The following is a 21,908-nucleotide window of genomic DNA, read 5'->3' as shown; positions in this document are numbered from 1 at the left end:
AAAGTTTTGAGAAAATGCTATGTTATATTGTATTTTTCACCATCCCTGGTCTACGCTGACTTTTACAATCTGCATTATCATAGGTCTAGATTCTTTAAAACATTGTTATTGTTTAAAACTTTAAATTTCTTAGCTTATACAATTCCCAATATCTATCCATACCCATGCCCCCTTTAATGTTAAGTCAACGTTAATAGGGACTATTTTTTGCTTTAGAAATGATAAACGTAAGTACAGACCAAAGAAATATTGAACTCCGGTAAAATTTACACGTGGTTTTTATTGTTGCTGTGGCTATTTCCTGGCAAGGGAATTGCCCGGGATTACGGTCATGCTGAATATTTTATGTTATTTAAACGGCAGTCCCACAGATGCAATTGAAAAGGTGACAGTAGCTTTTATTTGATAATATAAAATAGATAAAGATTTTATAAATAATAAAGAATATAATACGTGTAAAAAGATAAAAAATAGAAGGGAACTTGATCTGTTATAAAACAGGTCTTATTTGTTCTACCTTTTAAACAATGGATGACTACGAGTGTAAGTATTTTTATATAACAAGATGGCAAGCGAGCAAGCGGTCAACTGAGTTCGCCGAAATAGCGTAGCGTCCGTTGCCCATAGACAACTTTAATTGACGGAGGAGAATGCACAGGAAAAGGATATATCCCCTTCCTATGCCTCCCCTTCTCCGCCAAGTCCATTTCTCCTTCCCACTATTTCCTTATAATGGTAGAAAAGCAACGTGAACTGAAATTAGGCCTCCGCCATGCACACGCGTCAGATGAAACACGGAATTCCTTCCATTACACGTCTGTCTTCGTTGTGTTCGTAGTATTTCACCGGTCGACTCGGGTCATTCGTGCCACCCAACAAATTATATTGTTGTTTTGGGTTCCTCCAGTGTTGAAGAAGTATATTCAAATACTATAACTACATCAACGTTATTTTCATTAATACTACTTATTAATACTACTTAATAATAATATTAATACAATCACTAAAGATATCGGTCTCATTTCTCTTATAATGGGTTTCTGAAACCAAAATCTTTGTTTAAAACATAATCTTTATCTCTGTTTTGTCAAGGATAATAACAGGGACGATAAGTTTTATACAGAGACTAGCTGTCGCCCGCGACTCAGTCCGCGCGCAGTTAAAAAAAAATTAAAAATAGATGTTGGCCGATTCTCAGACCTACTGAATATGCTCACAAAATTTCATGAGAATCGGTCAACCCGTTTCGGAGGAGTACGGGAACGAAAACTGGGACACGAGAATTTTATATATTAGATTTTGGTTTCAGAACCCTCTCAGTTTATCGAAATTTACGATCGTTTGGCTCTTCACTAACTTTTAGTAGACAAGCTCACATATACCGCAGATAGAAAAGGGACTCCCAAGATAACAATTAGAGTTATCGTTACAGGTTATCGCATGACATATTTGCATTGCATAAGTCCACAATAACGAACAATAAAATACAAACATAAAAGAGAGGTACTTCCCTTCAGTTGACCAGCTTTATTTACTAAGAAAGGTGAAGTACCTACATTTTCCTTAAGATCCAGTATAAAAACAAAAGATGGTGGCTACAAGCGACTGTCTACACCTTAGCGTAAGAAGTGAACGACGTGTAGGTACTAAAGAAACATAGACATTTAAAATGAAGCTGGCACTTATTGTCGGTATTGTCGCTGCAGTATTAATGGCCGAGGCATCATGCCAGTATCCTCATATAATATATCCTACGTACAGGCCGCCGCCACAGCGACCGATTATAATCCGGACAGCGCGTCAGGCGGGTACAGGGGAGCCGCTGTGGCTGTACAAGGATGACAATATAGACCGCGCGCCGACGTCCGGGGACCACCCGCGCCTGCCGCCCTACATCGACCCCATAAAGCTAGACCCACACACCAGGACCGCTCGCAGTTACGACTCGCGTAGCTCAAGACGCGCCGGCGGCACTCACACGTCAACTAGTGGCAGTAGAGACACCGGTGCCACGCATCCCGGCTACAACCGCAGGAACGCTTAACTTTGTAATTAACTTCTCTCTTGTCAAATAAAGAACTACCTTTAATCTGATGCATACTATTTTTTATTGCATATTTCCGAAAAGTTCTATTTTATATATAATGAATTTATTGCACACCAATATATAAATATGTTTCCCATATTTGACGTAAAACACATCTCAAGACGAGGCAAGTTAAACGATATACTTATTTATTAGTTGATAACAGTTTCTTTGGTTTTCCCAACCTATTTATGGATCCAGTTCAGACGAAAGAATTAATGTTACATATCTCACTTAGTATAACTTTAACAATAATAAATGTACATAATACATTAAATAATAACAAAGAAATGAAAACAAAAATAAAAGATTATCAAGACAAGAGAGCATAACAACTCTCATAAACTGCAAAGCACGTGTCTAAAAAACGAACATACCCCGTTTTAAAAATAACAAATATTCATACTACAAATGCTTAAAATTTTACATATTTAATATTTAATTTTGTGTTAATTCTGCTGTATTCATAGATTTATCATATAAGACAACTGCACAAGACAGTAAGAAGTATAAACATATAACTCTCATTTACTTAATTATTACAAAAATCACACATAAAATGTAATTTAAAAACTTTTTAATTATTATAAAATATGAAAGACATTATTTCCATAGGTGGGCACAGTTAATCAAAAAGTTAACTTCGTTAATCGTTAATTCGTTAAATAAAAATTTAACTTCGTTAATCGTTAAAGCGTTTAATTTACGAAAATTTAACGCAAGTTAAAGTTAACAGTTAAAGTTAATTTTTGTTTATATTACGAGTATAAGGCGCAAGCGGGAAATGGCCATACGAATAATCTCCGAATCGTATTTTGTCGAGACTTTCAATAGAACTAAGGCTATTTTTTTACTGCGCTTACGAAATCTCGGGCGATCGCTAATCCTATCTATAGTTTAGTTATATAATATACTAAAATATAATTTAGACAATAGGAGCGATGTACTAATGCCTGTACCATAATAATGACATAGCATGCACTAGTTACACACACTTATATACTACACTGACAATGATGGACAATTGACTTTTTCAGTCAATTTTTTTATCGACAATCCGACGTCACGGAATTAGAGACCTAACTAAATTTAAACAACACAAATTTTCTATTAAACAGTTAAGACATGTGATAATATTAAAAAAAACAATCAAAACTTTTGTGCAGTATTTACATTTATCTGTTACTATTTGCACCTGGATATTCATTTGCTCATACTCCAACAACTGAACATTTAATTTTATGTATAATTTGGTAATATTTTTTTATTTTATTTTAGCTAAGGACCCACGAATAGACTTATCATTTTTTACGTACTTTTTATTTATTAATATAGATTTATTAATAGAACTTCTAACATCAGAGGAAACTTATTATAACATTGATAAATAAACTATATAACCAATCCAGTGATACATCTCAACGCATCAAACCATGCAACTGAGATGCCTTCGATTACTTCTATCATCTAATGATCTATCGTCCGATCTATTGTTATATGTTAAATCAAGTTAAATTACTCTCAGTGTATAGAGCATAAGTTACACGAGATAACGAAAACAACCGATCGCGGGTGATGTCTTCTCTCTTTCTTATCACCTATAAAATCGTTATAGTTAAAGTAAGAATATGTTTTGAATTATTTTCAACGACATTCGATTAATTTTAAAATAAACTTTCGATATACGTAAAAAAATCGATGTCTTTTTGTAAAGGTCACTTGTGGCAACATTTCAAATATTAAATTTAGTATAACACAGTTTAACATTATTTCACTAACATAATTATTTTATCTTTTTCCTCATTCTTTCTCGTTTTGTCGTATACTTTTTTTTGTAAACAAACAAATTATCTTCGCTTTTGTCTTTGCGCATCGCACGTGCATCCCCGACAATTAGAAGGGTTGGGGCAATAAATCCATCGAGTTCGTTATCGTATTCTCTGTGCGGCTGTCCATTTGATCCTTTGTTCACATTTTTAAAATGTAAAATTATTTTTCGTTGACTATGAAAAAGCCCCAAAAAAACAAACGACGGTAATAAACACCTAAATCCCTTTTGTTTTTGAGGAACGTTTATTGCGTGCACATTTCGTCTTTCGAATTTTTAAATTTATTTTTCATTGTTTGTTTCTTATCTACGCAATGACAAAAAAATCCTATTTGTACGCTTTTTCAAATGAACCATAAACTATTTATTTTTATATTTTTTGTTGTCTTTAAACTCCAACATTAAAATAAACATTTTGTCTGCAACAAAGTTAAGTTGTATTTTAGGTACGACGTTGAAGAGTAATGCACTTTCGATTATTTTGATTGCTATTCAACGCAGAGTTTATCATTTTTAATAGATTTTGCGTCTTACGTATAACAATTATTGTATTAAGAGTAAAGTGTTTCGTGTGTGTGTTTTCGAACCTGATGTTGATTTTATAACAAAGTCTTGTTCTAAAAAAAGTGATGTTAAATAAATGAAAACCAGTTTTAATGTGAATCAAATGTAATAAAGACTTTCGAGACATTTGTGTAAATGTGAAATAATTATTAAACTTTGAAGGTGTATAGCGCCTACACTTCGCAATATTTGATAGAGGTAAGTTTGTTTAAATCGTCACTATTTTCTAACAAGCATTCTGTGGTACTCTTTTGATCACGTCTATCCCGGCCGCTCGGTGTATTGTATTATAACATGCATCACACTCGCACGTTCTCGTTCTCTCTCGTTCTCGTTCACCATTCGACTCGCCAACGGTCGCCGAACATAGCCGAACTTACGAATGTAGCCTGATGCATTATTTAAATAAAATGACAACACGTCAATAAATGTCTATTGTAACAATTAACGGACTAAATTAACGGAAGTAGAATTTAACGGAAGTTAATAAGAGCGTTAACACTTTTTGAATTTAACTTAAAAGTTAATCCGTTAAGGAAAATGTTAACTTCGTTAATTAACGATTAACGGATTAACGAGTTAATGCCCACCTTTGATTATTTCATATAACGTTGCTATACAAAATATCTCAAAATGACTTTTCACTGCAATTTTGTGTCAAACATATTTGCATCTCTCTGAATTTTGGAAAATAAAATACATTTAAGAGTATTTTTTGTGAAATTATTTCGTCAATTGAATTAACGGTTTACGTAAATTCCTCAGTGACTACACGCTGTCAATTTACGTGGACCATATGCCGTGGGAAAAAATGCGATAGCAGTGACGTATAAGAAAATACCCAAAGATATCAGTGTATACTATAAATAATTGTAATTTCAGAGCTTATTGTGCAGTCTACATCTGGAAGTGGAGTCTGAAGTTGTTAATTTGTGTTGGTCAAGATGTACAAGCTTATTATATCGATTGTTACACTCATAGTTAGTGAGGCGATATGTCATCCGACCTACGGACCTGGAAGATTGTTTATAGAACAAATACCTCAAGCAGTAATATACGAGACACAAAACTTATACAACAACGACATTGAACAAGCTCTCAAGATTGACGAATTACATTTACGACGATATACTGAAGACAAATTATTACCAGAACTGAGAAAACCAAGAAGTATTGAGAGTTCAAATTTGAATGAAGATCAAAGCCGAACTGACATCAAAACTAAGCACTACCGCACTTCCTTACCTGTGTTTGCACCGACACGACCCTGGTTTACTCCACCTATCTACTACATATATCATCATTAAATATCTCTATTGTTATCTTTTGAGGTTAATACATAATAAACATAACTCAAAACATAATAATTACGTTTATATGTTATCTTTATCATTGATTTGTTCGTATTAATTGGAACTATGTGTATTGTAAGAAATAATAAATTTGCATTAAAATAACAATATTTTTATTTAATTAAATACAACGATAATTTAGCTCTCTTTATCGATTTAAACCTGGTTGTATTGTAATCATTAATTCAAAATCTTTTGACTGTGACTTGTTTTACTAAGTATACGAAGTAAATGTGAATTTGCTCTTATTTTCTGAAATGGAAAATTCAGATATAATATGTTTTTCTACAGATTTTCCTGTAGTGAAAACAACGACGTGAATACTCATAAATTTATACTAATAGATCTAAGAAGGTTATCTATCTATCTATATATATAAAAGAAAGTTGTGTTAGTTACACCATTTATAACTCAAGAACGGCTGAATCGATTTGACTGAAAATTGGTGTACAGGTAGCTTAGAACCAGGAATAGGACATAGGATAATTTTTACCCCGTTTTCTTTTTTTTTTTATCCGCGCGGACGGAGTCGCGGGAAAAAGCTAGTTATAGATATCGAAAAATTGAAAAGTCCTCTGTAAAGTTCATATCAATATATCATTCCGATCAATTATAGTGCATCAAACAAAAAATGATACATAGGTATATTTGCGACTGCGCCGAGGTTATCTTATGAGAGTTAAGACCGATACGTTCCCGTTTCTCGGTCGCTGATATCGCCGAGTAACTAACCCGCTTTTCCCGTGTGCATATTAATCTTCTGGACCCGAGAGCTCTGAGAACAATTTGCAATAAGATATAATAATGCACACAACATAGAAGATGGCGAAACTTATACTAGCCGTTCAGGCCATTTTTGTACGAGAATCATTGTGTCAGCCTCGTTATAATGGACCACCAGGATACATTCAAATAATACGTTAAGTATCGCCGGGAGCCTTTACACGGGGGCATCACAGACGGAATATAATGGACAATTATTCCAAAAGCAGTAAACAGAACCTCTATCCTCTATTATTAATACTTGACACCACGATATAATGATAAAGTCAGAAGTATTACTGCATTTAGTGTCAATACTCGATACAATTTTAAACATATCTTACACTTTTATAATTGCTTAAATGTAACAAGACTAATATATTTTTATGTTTAATAAAACTTATAAATTACTATTAAAGCTATTTTGTATTTGCTTTTTGTAAATTTTTAGAATATACAAAAGAGTATGTTTTATTAAAGTTTCTTCTTGAGAGTTGCCACCTAAATTAAAAGAGTCCTAGGTTTGAACTCTCGTAACTGAGCACACAATTGACAGTACGAAAAATATTAAAGGAGCAAAAACTAAAAGTTTATCAGAAGTATTAGATCCACTCTAAAGTATCTATAATTATAACTTCTAAGTATCGAAAACTTTATTTTTTGCATGTCTGGACTGTCAAAAGGCAAAATCAAATGTAAGTAATTGGCGGTTTGCCGGATTGCTTTAGTCGACCAAAATTATGCAGCGGTTAAATTACACTTCAAAGATGTTTGAGAGTTAATTGCTGTTAATTGTTTTGCAACAACTGAAAACAGTAGAGATATTACTAAGCAAGACTTTTATAACTTCTTCGAAAAGTATTGAAATCAGTTTTTAGCCGACTTCAAAAAGATGGAGGTTATCAATTCGACTGAATTTTTACGATTAAGGAAAACTTACATAGATTTGCATAGAAATTAATGAGTGAATTTGTCACTCAGCGTTTAAAATCTGACTTGGTACTTCCCCTTAATTATTAATATTGGATACTAATAAAGTTGTTATTTTTTTATGCACTCTTGTTGCTAGTTTTTAAGCATCTTCACGTTTTTACTAGTTCAAGTTTTATTGATACAAGATTAAAACAACTTAAAAATAAAGAAAAACGTTCAAAAATAAAACTGCAATTTGATTTGTTAAAATTTCATGTAAAGAAAATTAGTTTTCGACTATTAATTATTTGTTGTCGGATAACATGTATCAGTAAATTCCAACGGACTTCTTCAGAAAGTTACACATACCAGTGACATGAAGCTGGTAAACGTAAATCTATATATATAAAAGAAAGTCGTGTTAGTTACACTATTTATAACTCAAGAACGGCTGAATCGATTTGACTGAAAATTGGTGGGCAGGTAGCTTAGAACCAGGAAACGGACATAGGATATTTTTTACCCCGTTTTCTATTTTTTATTCCGCGCGGACGGAGTCGCGGGTAAAAGCTAGTATTATATAAAATATTTATAAACTAGTTGGTAAGGTGTTCATATGTTTTAAATATTTATTATTGATTTTGAATGAATTTCAAATTGATAGCAAATAAATAAGATCACTTAGGTCATCGTTATCTTTTGTGAAGTTCCAATCTTTACTTAAGTAAATGAAACGCCACATGATCGTAAGAGCGCTAGGTTATTTCCCGTTTCTCGGTCGTAGATATCGCTCGGTAAAGAACCTGCAGTTTCCTTTAACTTAGGTATAAATGATCGCAAACTAAGAGATCCGAGCATAGTACACAGAGAGAATTGGGAGAAGCACTTAACATAGAAAATGGCGAAGTTTTTACCTATTTTTGCAATACTGGCCGTGTTAGTCGGTGAATCGTTATGCGGAGATCGCTTAATTAGACCTACATATAGACCGCCTCCTCAGAGGCCGGTGATACGAATGGCACGACAAGTCAACGATGAACCACTGTGGTTGTACCGAGGTGATGATGTAATCAAAGCACCTTCCACTGGAGAGCACCCTTATTTACCTTCTTACATTGACGACATCAAATTGGACCCCAACATCAGAGTCGCCCGAAGCTTCGACTCCCGTAGCTCCAAACACTCCAGTGGAAGCCACAGCACCTCAACTGGTAGCAGGGACACAGGCGCCACTCATCCTGGCTACAATCGTCGTAACGCAAGAAGTATCCAAACTCCTCCTCTATTTCCAACATTTTCACCTACTAGACCACGTTACCCGCCCTTCCCCATCTACGTGCGGTCCCCACGCGACGTTCAATTTCAAGGATTTAAGAAGCCAACCTACCATGATGTGGTGATCCCAAATTGGAACCCAAATGTCAAAACGGATCCTCGACAGATACTCAGAATTAAGTCTCGGAATTAATTACCGCAGGAGTGTCGAAGTGGAGAATTATTGTATACCTTTGTCCAGAACAAGACTAATTATTTATAATTTAAAGTAAGATTTATTATCTGTATTGTAAATATCTTATAACTGAACTACAGAAATATTTGTTCTTGAAATTACTTGTTTGTGCCTTTAATAATTATTAAACTTAGTACTTATCCATATTTTGTTTTAAAAATAAAATAAAATAAGTAAAATAAAATAACATTTATTTCGGACCAGTTACATCCATATAGTGTTAGCACAAAATAAAATAAAAACAACAGATCCTACAACTATGTTAATAAAATAAGATAAAACAGTTCATACTAAATTATTTTGTTACCAGGTTATTGTTAGAAATGCATCTACGAACAATTCCTAGTAACAGTGGAGAGTCAAATCTCCATGCTATGGTGCTCAGGATGGAGTTGGAGCTAGCTCTCAGTCTGCAGAAAAATAAAATTCAAATTTTTATTTTAATTATTAATCCGAAATTTGTATTTAATTTAAAATTTTAATTCAACCTCACCGAGACATTCCACATGAATAAACGACGCACTTTTTTTTCTCAACCGAGAATTGATTCGATAACCCTAATCCAATAAGTTAGGTATTCGAACTAGGTCAGGTAACCGTTAAATATGTAAGTATTGAAAGTATCATTAGCCACTTCGTGCCCAACGATATTTTTCGAGCAACGAGAAACTCATGCCATGATGACCTTTCCGATAAAAACATATAATATCAATAGACTTATGTGGTAGAAATATGTTATCACGCTATAAATATTCATTTCGAGTCTACGTTATATTTAATGAATGAATTATTTTTTTGCTGAAAACCCACATTTGACCTTTTAGATGGCAATAAACAGTTCCAAACATATTAACCGACCCGACAGTTGAGTAACATTTAGAAGCTTTTTTATTACTTTATTTTTTTAATCTGCTGTTATTTCTTCTACGGATGGATATTTTTTTCTCAATACAGAAGAAATAACCGTAAGAACAGTAAACTCCTTTCTTTAAATTATAATGTCGAATTGATTTGCAAATACTAATGGCAATAGGAAAAAAATTGTACCAGTACATCTCTACAATTTTACCAATAAATTAATAGACATTTAAAATAGAAGTGCTTAAAACTATATCAATTTACTTATAAATGCGAATGTTTAGATAGATGGTTGTTTGTTACAAAGTATCTCCAAAACGGGTCAACGGTTCTCGATGAAATTTTACGTAGCTGTAGAGCATAGTCGGGAAGAAGACGTAGGTTATTGATTAAGTTTTTTTTTTTTATTCCGTGGAGACGAAGTCGCGGGCGACAGCTAGTTAGTAAATAAGTAATTGTTAATAAAAATTTAAATTCTTTGCAATGTTTATAATTTATAACAGGTTGCAGTTCTTTACGTATACTGAAGCTCCGGATGAGCAACATTACATTGTCAATACAACTGCAGCCTTATTAAGCTGACAGAGCTTCAGAAGTGTAAGTGAATTACGAAGTGAGGTGCAAAGGAGAGTGCTAGTCAGTTGAACAATTCGAAAGCTGAGAAAAATATGAAGCGTTCAGTAATTAAGGTGGTGTAAGCAAATTCCAGCGTTGTCTCAAATGTCAAACAAAGATAGTAAGCAAGAAATTCTCGTAGATTGCTCTTTAAAACCAAAAGGCGCTTTAATGAAGTATACTCGGTTTCTTTTATATCTGTACTCAACTTAAAGTTTTATAAGTTCTGCGGCATATTTTAGCGGCTCTTTATTTAATCACGTATTGCAATATTTGTTCTTATTTCAACTCTGCTGTAATTTTAATTTCAAAATCAATAATAAAATTGATCATCAATTTATTAAACGTGTGTAAAACATTAATTAACCACATTTTGTTGCAGACATACTCTCATTATAAAAAGTGACAATAGAAATAGGTCACGCCTCAAAACCTGTTTCAGCTCAACGCAGTGTATTATCAACTGCTTGCAAAATACAATATTGATTTAACCTTTGTTTCTATTTTAACACACGTATATAAAGCACATCTAAAAATTGTGTTGTTGTTATTAAAACAAAAAAAATATTAGTACATAACTATAATCAATTAATGTAGAATCGTACGTAGAATTGCATAGGCTATTTTTATTTAGAACCGTTACCAAGACAAGAGAAATAAATAAATCAAAATAAGAGAAAAGCTTTAAGCAAAGATAGGTAAATAAACCCTTTCATTTTACTCTTCTTCTATTGTAGGACATAAAACTCTTTTATATAACCAGTTCTAATTTTAAACTCGATAAAAACATCCAATATTTTTCGATGAGATTCGTTAAGTCGAGTACGTATTTGAGAACGAATACAGGTGAACAAATATATTCTTAGAATAAACATCTCGCATGAGTGCCTTTTAACAATTTATAACATTGAACAATTGTTATTTTATCTAAACGTTAATTAATATTTTCTTCTAAAGTTTGTAAAAGAAGCAATACTTAGCGTATTTAATAGTGTTTGCTGCTTTTTAAGAACTTGTTTCAATATTTTATTTAAAGCAAATGAAATGAAAATTCAAAATGTTTTGTTTGAAGTTCAGGTATAAATAGTATAAAATTTAATTTCAAAAGAAATCAGTTTAAATTAATTAGGAATCTTTATTAAATTGTTTATCATAAAGAAAGATATTTCTAGAATACCAAGTAATTATGAAAAGTATTTTAATAATAAATACCAAGCAGTAAATTAAAAAGAAAAACTTTAGATCGTGCGATCCAGCGGCATTGTTAAATTCGGAATTTGCACAATTAATAAGGCAGTGAAAGTTTATACATAGTTTTGTACAGCCTGCCAGTTAATGTTAGGAGAATTTTTTACCGCCACCGTTATTTGGTAGAAACTTCTGTGAAAATATGTTGCCGCGATGTTTTAGTTCTTTTAATTGAACGTGAAATTTATTATACATTTTACAACAAAACCACAGGATGTCTCACTACGGTCTAGCGGCTACATAAATGTAGTCTTTATACCAAAAAAGTATTTATCCTTAAAAATAAGTACATATTATTTTGAATATAAATATATTGGCACATTTTACAAATTAATAAAAGCTTTTATTAATTTGGCACATTTTATAAATTAATAAAAACTTTTATTTTAAACAGAATTACATTAGATCCATCAAGGCGTAATGCCCTCGTTCTACTGCGAAAAGGTAGGTATACTTAGCCTAAATTTTAAATTAAAATTTATTAAAAAATATTCGTTTCTTATTATACAGACAAAAAGCGAAATAATTGTCTTAAAACTAAATCGCTAGTAGAAAAGCTTTTAGCCAGCCAGCTAAGAGACTTCATCCCATTCTCTTTACCCTGTCTTCATTTACCCCAATCTCTGGCGGGAGAGAAATTGGGCTATATTGGTATTTTATATAACTATCTCTATTACTTGTACAATGTACTAAAAACAAGATTTAATCACATATTCATGATACTGCAGAGTTTTTTTGTGTTGTTCGTATTGTGATTACATCGAATACTTTCGTTCGCAGGTAATGTAATGCAATAAGAATGTTATCAAGTTTTAAAACCCTATTGGTTTTTATGGCACTGCATAAAAGTACCCATTGGATCAATAAAAAGGGGTGCGCGACGCAATCGACTGCGTTTGTTTAAAATCAGACAGGATCATGCCGTTGCAAATACACCGATAGAACTTTACATTTATAACTTGTACAAATGCAAAACCCTTAACTACAGACAAACTAGATATTACGCTAAAACTTGTAAATTGCAAAATAATTATGGTAAAACACGTTTTTATAAACTAAACTTATTTGGCAACATCACTTCATTCTATCTCTTATTTTCCAAAAAAAAAAAAAACTGAAAAAGTCAAAAATCGCAATGGTTACCATGTACGGAATATGACGTTACTTAATTTTGGCGTTGGATCGAAACGAAATATAGATAGCAACGATGATTGGCTTAAATATATAAATATTCAGGCTGGCAAAAAAGCCATTCATTCATTAGTCGTACAATTGACCTAAAATGAATATTTACAGCGTGGCAACGTACACTTCAACCTATAAGCCACCCTCGCACATGTTTTTATCGTACACGTCATCGTTACGTGAATTTTTAAAATGTATGGCAATAATAACATGTACGTAAAATTACAATAGAAAAGCGTCATTTTTAAGTATCTGAAAGCGAATTAACCGTTAAGTTGAGGTAGACAATTATTAAAATACAAAGCCCCTTGTCATCTAAGTCTATCTGTTCTGAAAATTACCCAATGTCTAATTGGGCGGCAAAAAACCTTTGATGTCCCAGGTTACCTATATCTTTTTACTTTACAGTTTATTATTTGGCATATTGAGTGTGAATCTTTGGGCCAAGCGCTGAGAAAATGTTTGAAACCATTAATCTCGTTTCTATAGATTGATAAAGTGTAATATTATGAAAAAACAAACGCCTCTCGTAACCGACAATATTTTCGTCAGTAAACTTATTGAATTTGATGAAAGAATTGTTTACATCCAAATTTATTTGGAATATTTTTGGAGATGAATTTTGTTGAACTTTCATGTAAAAATATTTTTAATTTTTAATACATAAACTGTAAGTTTAATGACAGATGTGACTAGTGGCTATTTATGATTTGTATTCTTACCTGTAGGGTCAAAGGTTTCAGTGGAGTTTGATGTTTTTGTTTTTTTATTAATTAATTACTACTTCAGGTAAGAGTTCGGGAACGAAAATAAGTCTCTAACGGCTAACTCTAAAATGAAGTCTAAGTTATTTGGCAGAATTACTTCGCATAATGGTCCCGGTAGTTACGAGTAAATAGTGACGCCTTCATCGTCTAACTGAAATGATAATGGCCTTGTTTGTTTATATATTTTTATAGATTGTATAGATAACAGAGACATGATCAAGTTCAAATACCGTGGGGAAGATATGCAAGAATGAAAGATTTAGTGTTTTAATAAAAAAAATCACACAAAAGATCTACAGACAGAAACAGTCAATAAAAGGTAAAAAATAAATCAATTGAGTTTTAATACTATCTATGAATATAAGGTACTACTAATATAATATCTATAAACATGACCATTTGTACTGGCATGAAATGTTAAAATGCACATATTAAAATTAAACATTAGAAAAGTAAAAGACAAGTTTTTGGCGTTTGTAAAATTGTCGCAATAATTCATTCGTAATTCCATTGCTATACGGATTCAGGAAGAAATTGCAAAAGTCGCTGATAACATCTCAATTCGCCCACATGTTTAAAGGTCATACGACTGAAGGTTAGAGAATTGGGTTGGCCCCGTTTTACATTTAACCTCAGCGTAAAGGGTTTTTTTTTTAGTTATTAACGGGTGACCTAACTTTTAATTCAAAAGCCTGAACACGGTTTCGTGTTCGGTCATGGTCGATTTTTTATATATAAATAAATAATCATTCAACCTGTAACTATGAGAGGTAGAAATATCGAATTTCTATGCATTTGACACAAATCTGCTACTCCACATTTTACTTTTGACTTGATTTCTTACTACTAGATCTAAATTCTCGTGGATTAAAAATTCTAAAAAATTGGTTCTTAATTGGTTTTGAAATATTTTTGTAGCCCTTACTGAGCATAAAATAAGTTGTAAATTCAGAATTTAGTTATGTAATCAGACACGTGATTACAACTTAACTAGTTTTAGCATCTAGTTAATGTTTCGGGTAATAGCTCAACGTTAGCGCAAAGTTAATTTGAGCATGTAATTATTTTGGAGCGTAGAGTTCATCATCTTATTTTATAAATATAGAAAAAAAGCTATAAATGTTATCCATGAAAATAACCATGATACCAACTCAATACTGTTTCCTAATGCCTATAAATATTTATAACTCTGATAATTCCGTACCAATATTCAAATTATTTATTCTAAATGTTCACAAAGTCAAAATTAACTTGTACTAATATGATAATTACGCTATTTACAAATTCGACAGTAGATTATGCCGCAAATGTCACCAATGGGATACCAGATTAGAGTCACAATATTGTTGCATTAACTAACCTAACTAAATTTTAGTTTACTTTTCTGTTGTTATACTTTTCAGGCAACAAATGCAGTTCTATGTATCTTGTTTACTGCGTTCGGTTTATCATTGAACGATTATAATAATTTTGTATCTTTTTTAAATTAATAGACTTTCCATAATTACCGTTATAGTCCGTGGTTTTTGTTATTGTAGTAATCATATGCGACTTTGTGTAAAACTACAAAACACGTGCATATTAATTCCTAGTTACAGATTTGCACGTAAGCCTGATGGTTAGTAAGTGCGAGGTAAGGTAATCATGAAATGGGGTTATTCGAGGGCGTGCCTTAAGTTTCGATATAGCGAAGGTTCAATAACACGTTCACTTAGCATTTGCTTATTGTAGCTTAGCAACAAAACTTGTATCGTGATTTTTTTGTGACTGAGTAGTCACTGTTTGCCTTGAAGAGGCATTACAGCTTCACCGGACTTGAGGTAGACGTTATGATTAACTGATTGGACTGTAACGTGATCACTGATAGAAGCTTATTTACTTGTGACACTTGTGTTGTAACATAGTGCAATCCCAAGTCGTTTCCATTAAAAAATAGAAACAGCAATATGTTTTGATACAAGTATACAGTTTAACGGTAAAATACGGAAAAAAATACAACCGATATTTAAGAAGAAATTCTCTTTATCGTAACAGAAGTAGATATACGATGGGATATTGAGTCTATTCTGTTGAATTCTACTTAACTTTTTATATTGTGAATTAACTTCGCTTCTTTATTAACTAAGATTTTTATTATATTTTAATGAAATAAACACATTCAATTATTCATTCTTTCTCTTTTGAACGTGGCTAAAGAAAATTACATACACTAATTAAGCGCCGCGGTTTCTTTGTTCCAAACGTAACTTCGGCTTAGTACTTTTTAGTCGTTTAAAAGCGTTATACAACTCAAAGTGCATTGTTAATATGCTTCGTGAAGCCAATTAGCTGAAACAAAAACTAAGTAGCAATGTAATTTTGTTTCAGATTCAATTTCTTATCGCTTAAGTATATATGATTTTTTAAACCGTGTATTAAAGGCAACGTATAAAGTTTGTCACTATATCTGTTTATTATATCTACGAAATTCCAAATGTAAAAAATAATGCAGCACTGACACAACTGTTTAGTAAAATGCGTACCTAAATTTTATGTGATATATAACAACTAAATATAAATATAACAACTGTTATACCATTTAGATTTAGATATTATTCCGACATATATTCGTTAGAACTTAGTTAAATTTACGATAAAAATTAATGTAACTAATTTTAAATAGTTAAAATATTAATTCTTACGGTCATCGTGTGTGCAGGTGCATAGTCATTGCCGGCTTCAGTGTAACTTCCGCCGAGATGCTTATCACACGTATTACAGCGGTGGCACATCGTGAACACATCCAATTATGGCCCCACCTCAACCACTTTGTACATTTACGAGTAAGTATATTGCAAATTGAAAAACGTTCTCTTTGTCTTCATTTGTAGTTTCCTTTATGGTTCTGTTGATAATTAATTGATCATTTTATTGTTCAATAATTATCGCTGCTTCGTCTTTGTAAAAAAAATTGAAGCTTATACGCTATTCCAGATTGTAATCTATCCCTATTCCAAATTTAATTAAGATTCGCTCAACCACTCTAGAGTAACAACAAACATCCATCCATCCATTTAAACTTTTATATTTACAATATTAACTGGTACTATTGTATGAAATATTACTTACCGTTGGTTTCTGACACCAAAATATCCGTTTAAAAAATAATGTTATCTAAGTTTTTTACAGAGATTTGGGTTTCAGAAACCTACGCTTAATAAATTGACAGCATTATTAATGTAATCATTCACGTATTGTTTAAATATGCATATGCAAGACATATGTCTACCACAATGAGTTTATTCGAAAGGAGGTTAATCAGTGACCTCATTTGTTAAGCTGTAGGACATTAAAAATGCAGGAAAACATAGCTGTGTGCCTTGTATTAGTCACTTATAACACATTTAAACAAGAGAGTAAGTACGCATTATTTAACTGATAAATAATAAAAGAGTAAGAAATTACAACTATCAACGATTTAAGTATAACTCACTCACATTTAACATACAAACTTTGTAAAATATTGCGGAAACGGAGTGCCCTCTAGTGGCGTATAATTCATTTTATTCATCTACGTTGTAGGCTCGTACGTGTGTTCCTTATATGACTTTTATTTGTGTCAGAAAACATTTACGAGACAATAGAAAATTGACAATGTATAAAAGCTTCCTGGTAAAAAAACTTATAGTGTTATCAAATAGCGCGGATAAGTAATTTAATTCGAATACACTTAGTTATAGAAAACGTGTTTGGATCCGGGTCACACTTAGAAGCAAAGAGTATATACTATATACTATCATATTATGCAAAAGCTATCGTTGTAATTGCCGTTGTATGCATTTTGCGAAGAATTACAGATAAAAAAAGTGATGGTACACACAACACAATATTTTTCCTAGAAACCCTAACCGTAGTAAAACTATATAGAGACAATAATACAAATGCAATAGTCTGCAAAGTACTCTGCTTTATCATAGGTTTTCACTGCTGAAACACTACTATATTCTTATCTCTGTCATTCTCGTTGAAAATAACAGAGAAAACGTTATGTTTATGTCTTAGCAATAGCAATCTACGATTAAGATTATTGAACTATAAAATATAAAATCATCCATAGACTATTATAACAACAATTCCTTGTTTTTATGAGAATGAAAAGCGTACGTGCGTGAACCCGACCGACCTCGGGGGAGTGTTTTGAATAATGTAACATTTCCGCGGTCTACTGAGTGTCGCTATAGGATGCTTAAATTTGATAAAGTATACACCCACCCTCCTTCCACCGAATTTATACGATGTGATAATTTTTATTGCAAACATGAATATTCAGCATTTTAATTCAGACGTGAGATCATATTATCGTAAGGTACAACTTCCTTACTCAGTGGTAATAGACAGAACAGTTACAATTCTTTGTAATAAAAAAAGTACTATGGGAAGCTGATACATCGCTATTTAAATAAAACCAGGTAGCTGCTTGCTCATTTGCCACGTTTGCTATAAAAATGTCAAATTAACAAGTATTATTCAAAAAATTAGCGCATTGAAAACTTACCAAACGCAAAAGCTTTGTTATATTAGTGTAGATGCCAGTGTCTTTTATGATTCATAGTTTCAACAAGATATTATATAAGTTGGCCGTCGTCCGAGGCACATTAAGTCTGCCAGGAGTAGAGCTGCTACTAAAATTGGTAACAGAAATAACAGCTAAACTTATGTTCTCGTTTCAAGTGTTCTTTGTCTCATTTAACGACTTTTTAAAAATTTTATTCCTACTCATTTGGTTTTTTGACGGTTTGCTGCAATCTTACCTAACAAGCGCGGTAAAAAGGTCATAAATATTTTCAATTAAATCGTTGTTAAAGAAAAAAATAAACTAAAAATGTAAAGGTTGAATTAAAAAAAATAATGTAATAGTAAATAGTCAATTGACACGATAACGCTTTGCTGTCAAATTGAAAGGGTTCCGTGCGGGCGCATCGCTTGCAGCGAAATGATCTGTAACAGGGCACCGATAACGAGCGCGACTGTACCACCCTCGTTAACGTTACCCGAATTACAATTAGTAACGTCTGTAGTGCACAGCTACAAAAACGAAGGCGAAGCGAAATAAAGCACGTTACGCGAAATCTAGTTCTATTTGGAGCAAACTCTACGATCCGTTTTAGCTTTAGTTTCATGTTTGGTGAGATACAGGCTTTACGCTTCGCTATGGTTTCGGTTAGCTTTCGTGACTGCGTGCCACCGACTTTAGCGCTGTCGATTGCTTACGTGTCAGTAAATAAAAATTGTTGGTATTATATCGAATAAACAAAAACGCTTAGACTGTTTGTGTTGTTGTTTTATGGTATTATATATGTCGGCGCCCGCGCGCCACCCGAGCGAAACTGTAAACAACACGTGCACCGATTGCGTCATTCGATGCCCCCACTCTCCCCACTACTAGCTCTGCCGCTATAAAAGACGTGCAACATTATTTGTAAGGCAGTCTTGGCTCTGGCGTGGCTCGGAGCACTAGTTGTACTTCGCTTGCTTAACCTAGACGCTTTGGATAGTTAATTTGTGGAAACGAATTAATTTGTTAGGACTGTTGAGGGTAGCCACACAAAAAAAACCACCGCCTGCCTACCAGCAGCAGGCCACAGCCGCGCCTGCCTACAAGCAGCGCGCCACAGCTGCGCCTGCCTACCAGCAGCAGGCCACAGCCGCGCCTGCCTACCAGCAGCGCGACACAGCCGCGCCTGCCTACCAGCAGCGCGCCACAGCCGCGCCTGCCTACCAGCATCGCGCCACAGCCGCGCGTGCCTACCAGCAGCGCGCCACAGCCGCGCCTGCCTACCAGCAGCGCGCCACAGCCGCGCCTGCCTACCAGCAGCGCGCCACAGCCGCGCCTGCCTACCAGCAGCGCGCCACAGCCGCGCCTGCCTACAAGCAGCGCGCCACAGCCGCGCCTGCCCACCAGCAGCGCGCCACAGCCGCGCCTGCCCACCAGCAGCGCGCCACAGCCGCGCCTGCCCACCAGCAGCAGCGCGCCACAGCCGCGCCTGCCCACCAGCAGCAGCGCGCCACAGCCGCGCCTGCCCACCAGCAGCAGCGCGCCACAGCCGCGCCTGCCCACCAGCAGCAGGCCACAGCCGCGCCTGCCTACCAGCATCGCGCCACAGCCGCGCCTGCCTACCAGCATCGCGCCACAGCCGCGCCTGCCTACCAGCAGCGCGCCACAGCCGCGCCTGCCTACCAGCAGCGCGCCACAGCCGCGCCTGCCTACCAGCAGCGCGCCACAGCCGCGCCTGCCTACCAGCAGCGCGCCACAGCCGCGCCTGCCTACCAGCAGCGCGCCACAGCCGCGCCTGCCTACCAGCAGCGCGCCACAGCCGCGCCTGCCTACCAGCAGCGCGCCACAGCCGCGCCTGCCTACCAGCAGCGCGCCACAGCCGCGCCTGCCTACAAGCAGCGCGCCACAGCCGCGCCTGCCTACAAGCAGCGCGCCACAGCCGCGCCTGCCTACAAGCAGCGCGCCACAGCCGCGCCTGCCTACAAGCAGCGCGCCACAGCCGCGCCTGCCTACAAGCAGCGCGCCACAGCCGCGCCTGCCTACAAGCAGCGCGCCACAGCCGCGCCTGCCTACAAGCAGCGCGCCACAGCCGCGCCTGCCTACAAGCAGCGCGCCACAGCCGCGCCTGCCTACAAGCAGCGCGCCACAGCCGCGCCTGCCTACAAGCAGCGCGCCACAGCCGCGCCTGCCCACCAGCAGCGCGCCACAGCCGCGCCTGCCCACCAGCAGCGCGCCACAGCCGCGCCTGCCCACCAGCAGCGCGCCACAGCCGCGCCTGCCCACCAGCAGCGCGCCACAGCCGCGCCTGCCTACCAGCAGCGCGCCACAGCCGCGCCTGCCCACCAGCAGCGCGCCACAGCCGCGCCTGCCCACCAGCAGCGCGCCACAGCCGCGCCTGCCCACCAGCAGCGCGCCACAGCCGCGCCTGCCCACCAGCAGCGCGCCACAGCCGCGCCTGCCCACCAGCAGCGCGCCACAGCCGCGCCTGCCCACCAGCAGCGCGCCACAGCCGCGCCTGCCCACCAGCAGCGCGCCACAGCCGCGCCTGCCCACCAGCAGCGCGCCACAGCCGCGCCTGCCCACCAGCAGCGCGCCACAGCCGCGCCTGCCCACCAGCAGCGCGCCACAGCCGCGCCTGCCCACCAGCAGCGCGCCACAGCCGCGCCTGCCCACCAGCAGCGCGCCACAGCCGCGCCTGCCCACAAGCAGCGCGCCACAGCCGCGCCTGCCGCCAAGCAGCGCGCCAGTGCAGCGCCTGTCGCGAGCAGCGAGCAGCGCGCCAGTGCAGCACCTGTCGCGAGTCGCGAGCAGCGCGCCAGTGCAGCACCTGTCGCGAGTCGCGAGCAGCGCGCCAGTGCAGGGCTGGTTTTACAGTCACGCGTTTCGGCAGCGCCGTCGGAGCGCGCGCGCTCGGATATGTATTGGGGTATTAGTAGCGTTTCAAATTCGCGCGCTTGAGCAGCGCCGTTCGTTGAACGCGTCCTATTCGCGCGGCGCGGTCGAAGCGACCAACAGCCAACAGGTCCAACAGCGCGCTGTCCAACGGCGCGTCTAGCGGCGTGACTGTAAAACCAGCCCAGCACCTGTCGCGAGCAGCGCGCCAGTGCAGCACCTGTTGCCGAGCAGCGCGCCAGTGCAGCGCCTGACGACGAGCAGCGCGCCCGCAAAGCGCCTGCCAACAAGCTGGTATCGAAAGACTCTATGCCATTGTTACAGACGAATTCCAGTGTTGAAGATGCTGGAAGAACGAGCCCGAGGACGGTCTCATGTCAGGAGAAGCCGTGTTAGGACTGTTGAGGGTAGCCACACAAAAAAAGGTTTTATAAGGAAGTATGCGCTGCTGCTCGAGGCAGTTTCTTTCCATCCGACGTTGCGGAACGTCTGACATTTTGTTTATTTACGTTCGGTTTGAGTTTATACTACAGCGAGGTTTATTATGAAGTAGAGTTAAATTCATTATTTCGCTGTTAGTTTAATTCTTTTAAAATACTTTTGCATCAAATATCTTACAATTATTATTCCGGTGCTATAATTTGGTCCCTAGACTAATTATACCCGGTTATTATTTAAGGCTAATTTATTGAAATGTTACTTTGGAGCATAGTTTAGTTTAATGGTTAATTAACTGTCATTAGTCCTGTGATTTTGCTAAAAACTATTATAAAGTTTAAAGTAGCTTCATTCTTT

The 21,908-nt window shown here is 36.8% G+C and overlaps 2 protein-coding genes across 2 annotated transcripts; both read left to right on the top strand.

The window, feature by feature from the left end:
- Positions 1 to 1,599: 1,599 nt before the first annotated feature.
- On the top strand, positions 1,600 to 2,094 carry LOC123723635 (lebocin-4-like). The gene has a single exon (XM_045686958.1). It carries the CDS (start codon positions 1,670 to 1,672, stop codon positions 2,042 to 2,044), a length of 375 nt encoding a protein of 124 aa, XP_045542914.1. The 5' UTR covers positions 1,600 to 1,669; the 3' UTR covers positions 2,045 to 2,094.
- Positions 2,095 to 8,387: 6,293 nt separating this feature from the next.
- LOC106720135 (lebocin-1/2) lies at positions 8,388 to 9,096 on the top strand. Its single transcript, XM_045686967.1, has one exon. It carries the CDS (start codon positions 8,403 to 8,405, stop codon positions 8,970 to 8,972), a length of 570 nt encoding a protein of 189 aa, XP_045542923.1. The 5' UTR covers positions 8,388 to 8,402; the 3' UTR covers positions 8,973 to 9,096.
- Positions 9,097 to 21,908: the final 12,812 nt, after the last annotated feature.

The sequence above is a fragment of the Papilio machaon genome, chromosome 4 (assembly GCF_912999745.1).
Source record: "Papilio machaon chromosome 4, ilPapMach1.1, whole genome shotgun sequence".
NCBI classification, from domain to species: Eukaryota; Metazoa; Arthropoda; class Insecta; order Lepidoptera; family Papilionidae; genus Papilio; species Papilio machaon.
This window is presented reverse-complemented; position numbering and strand designations above follow the sequence as displayed.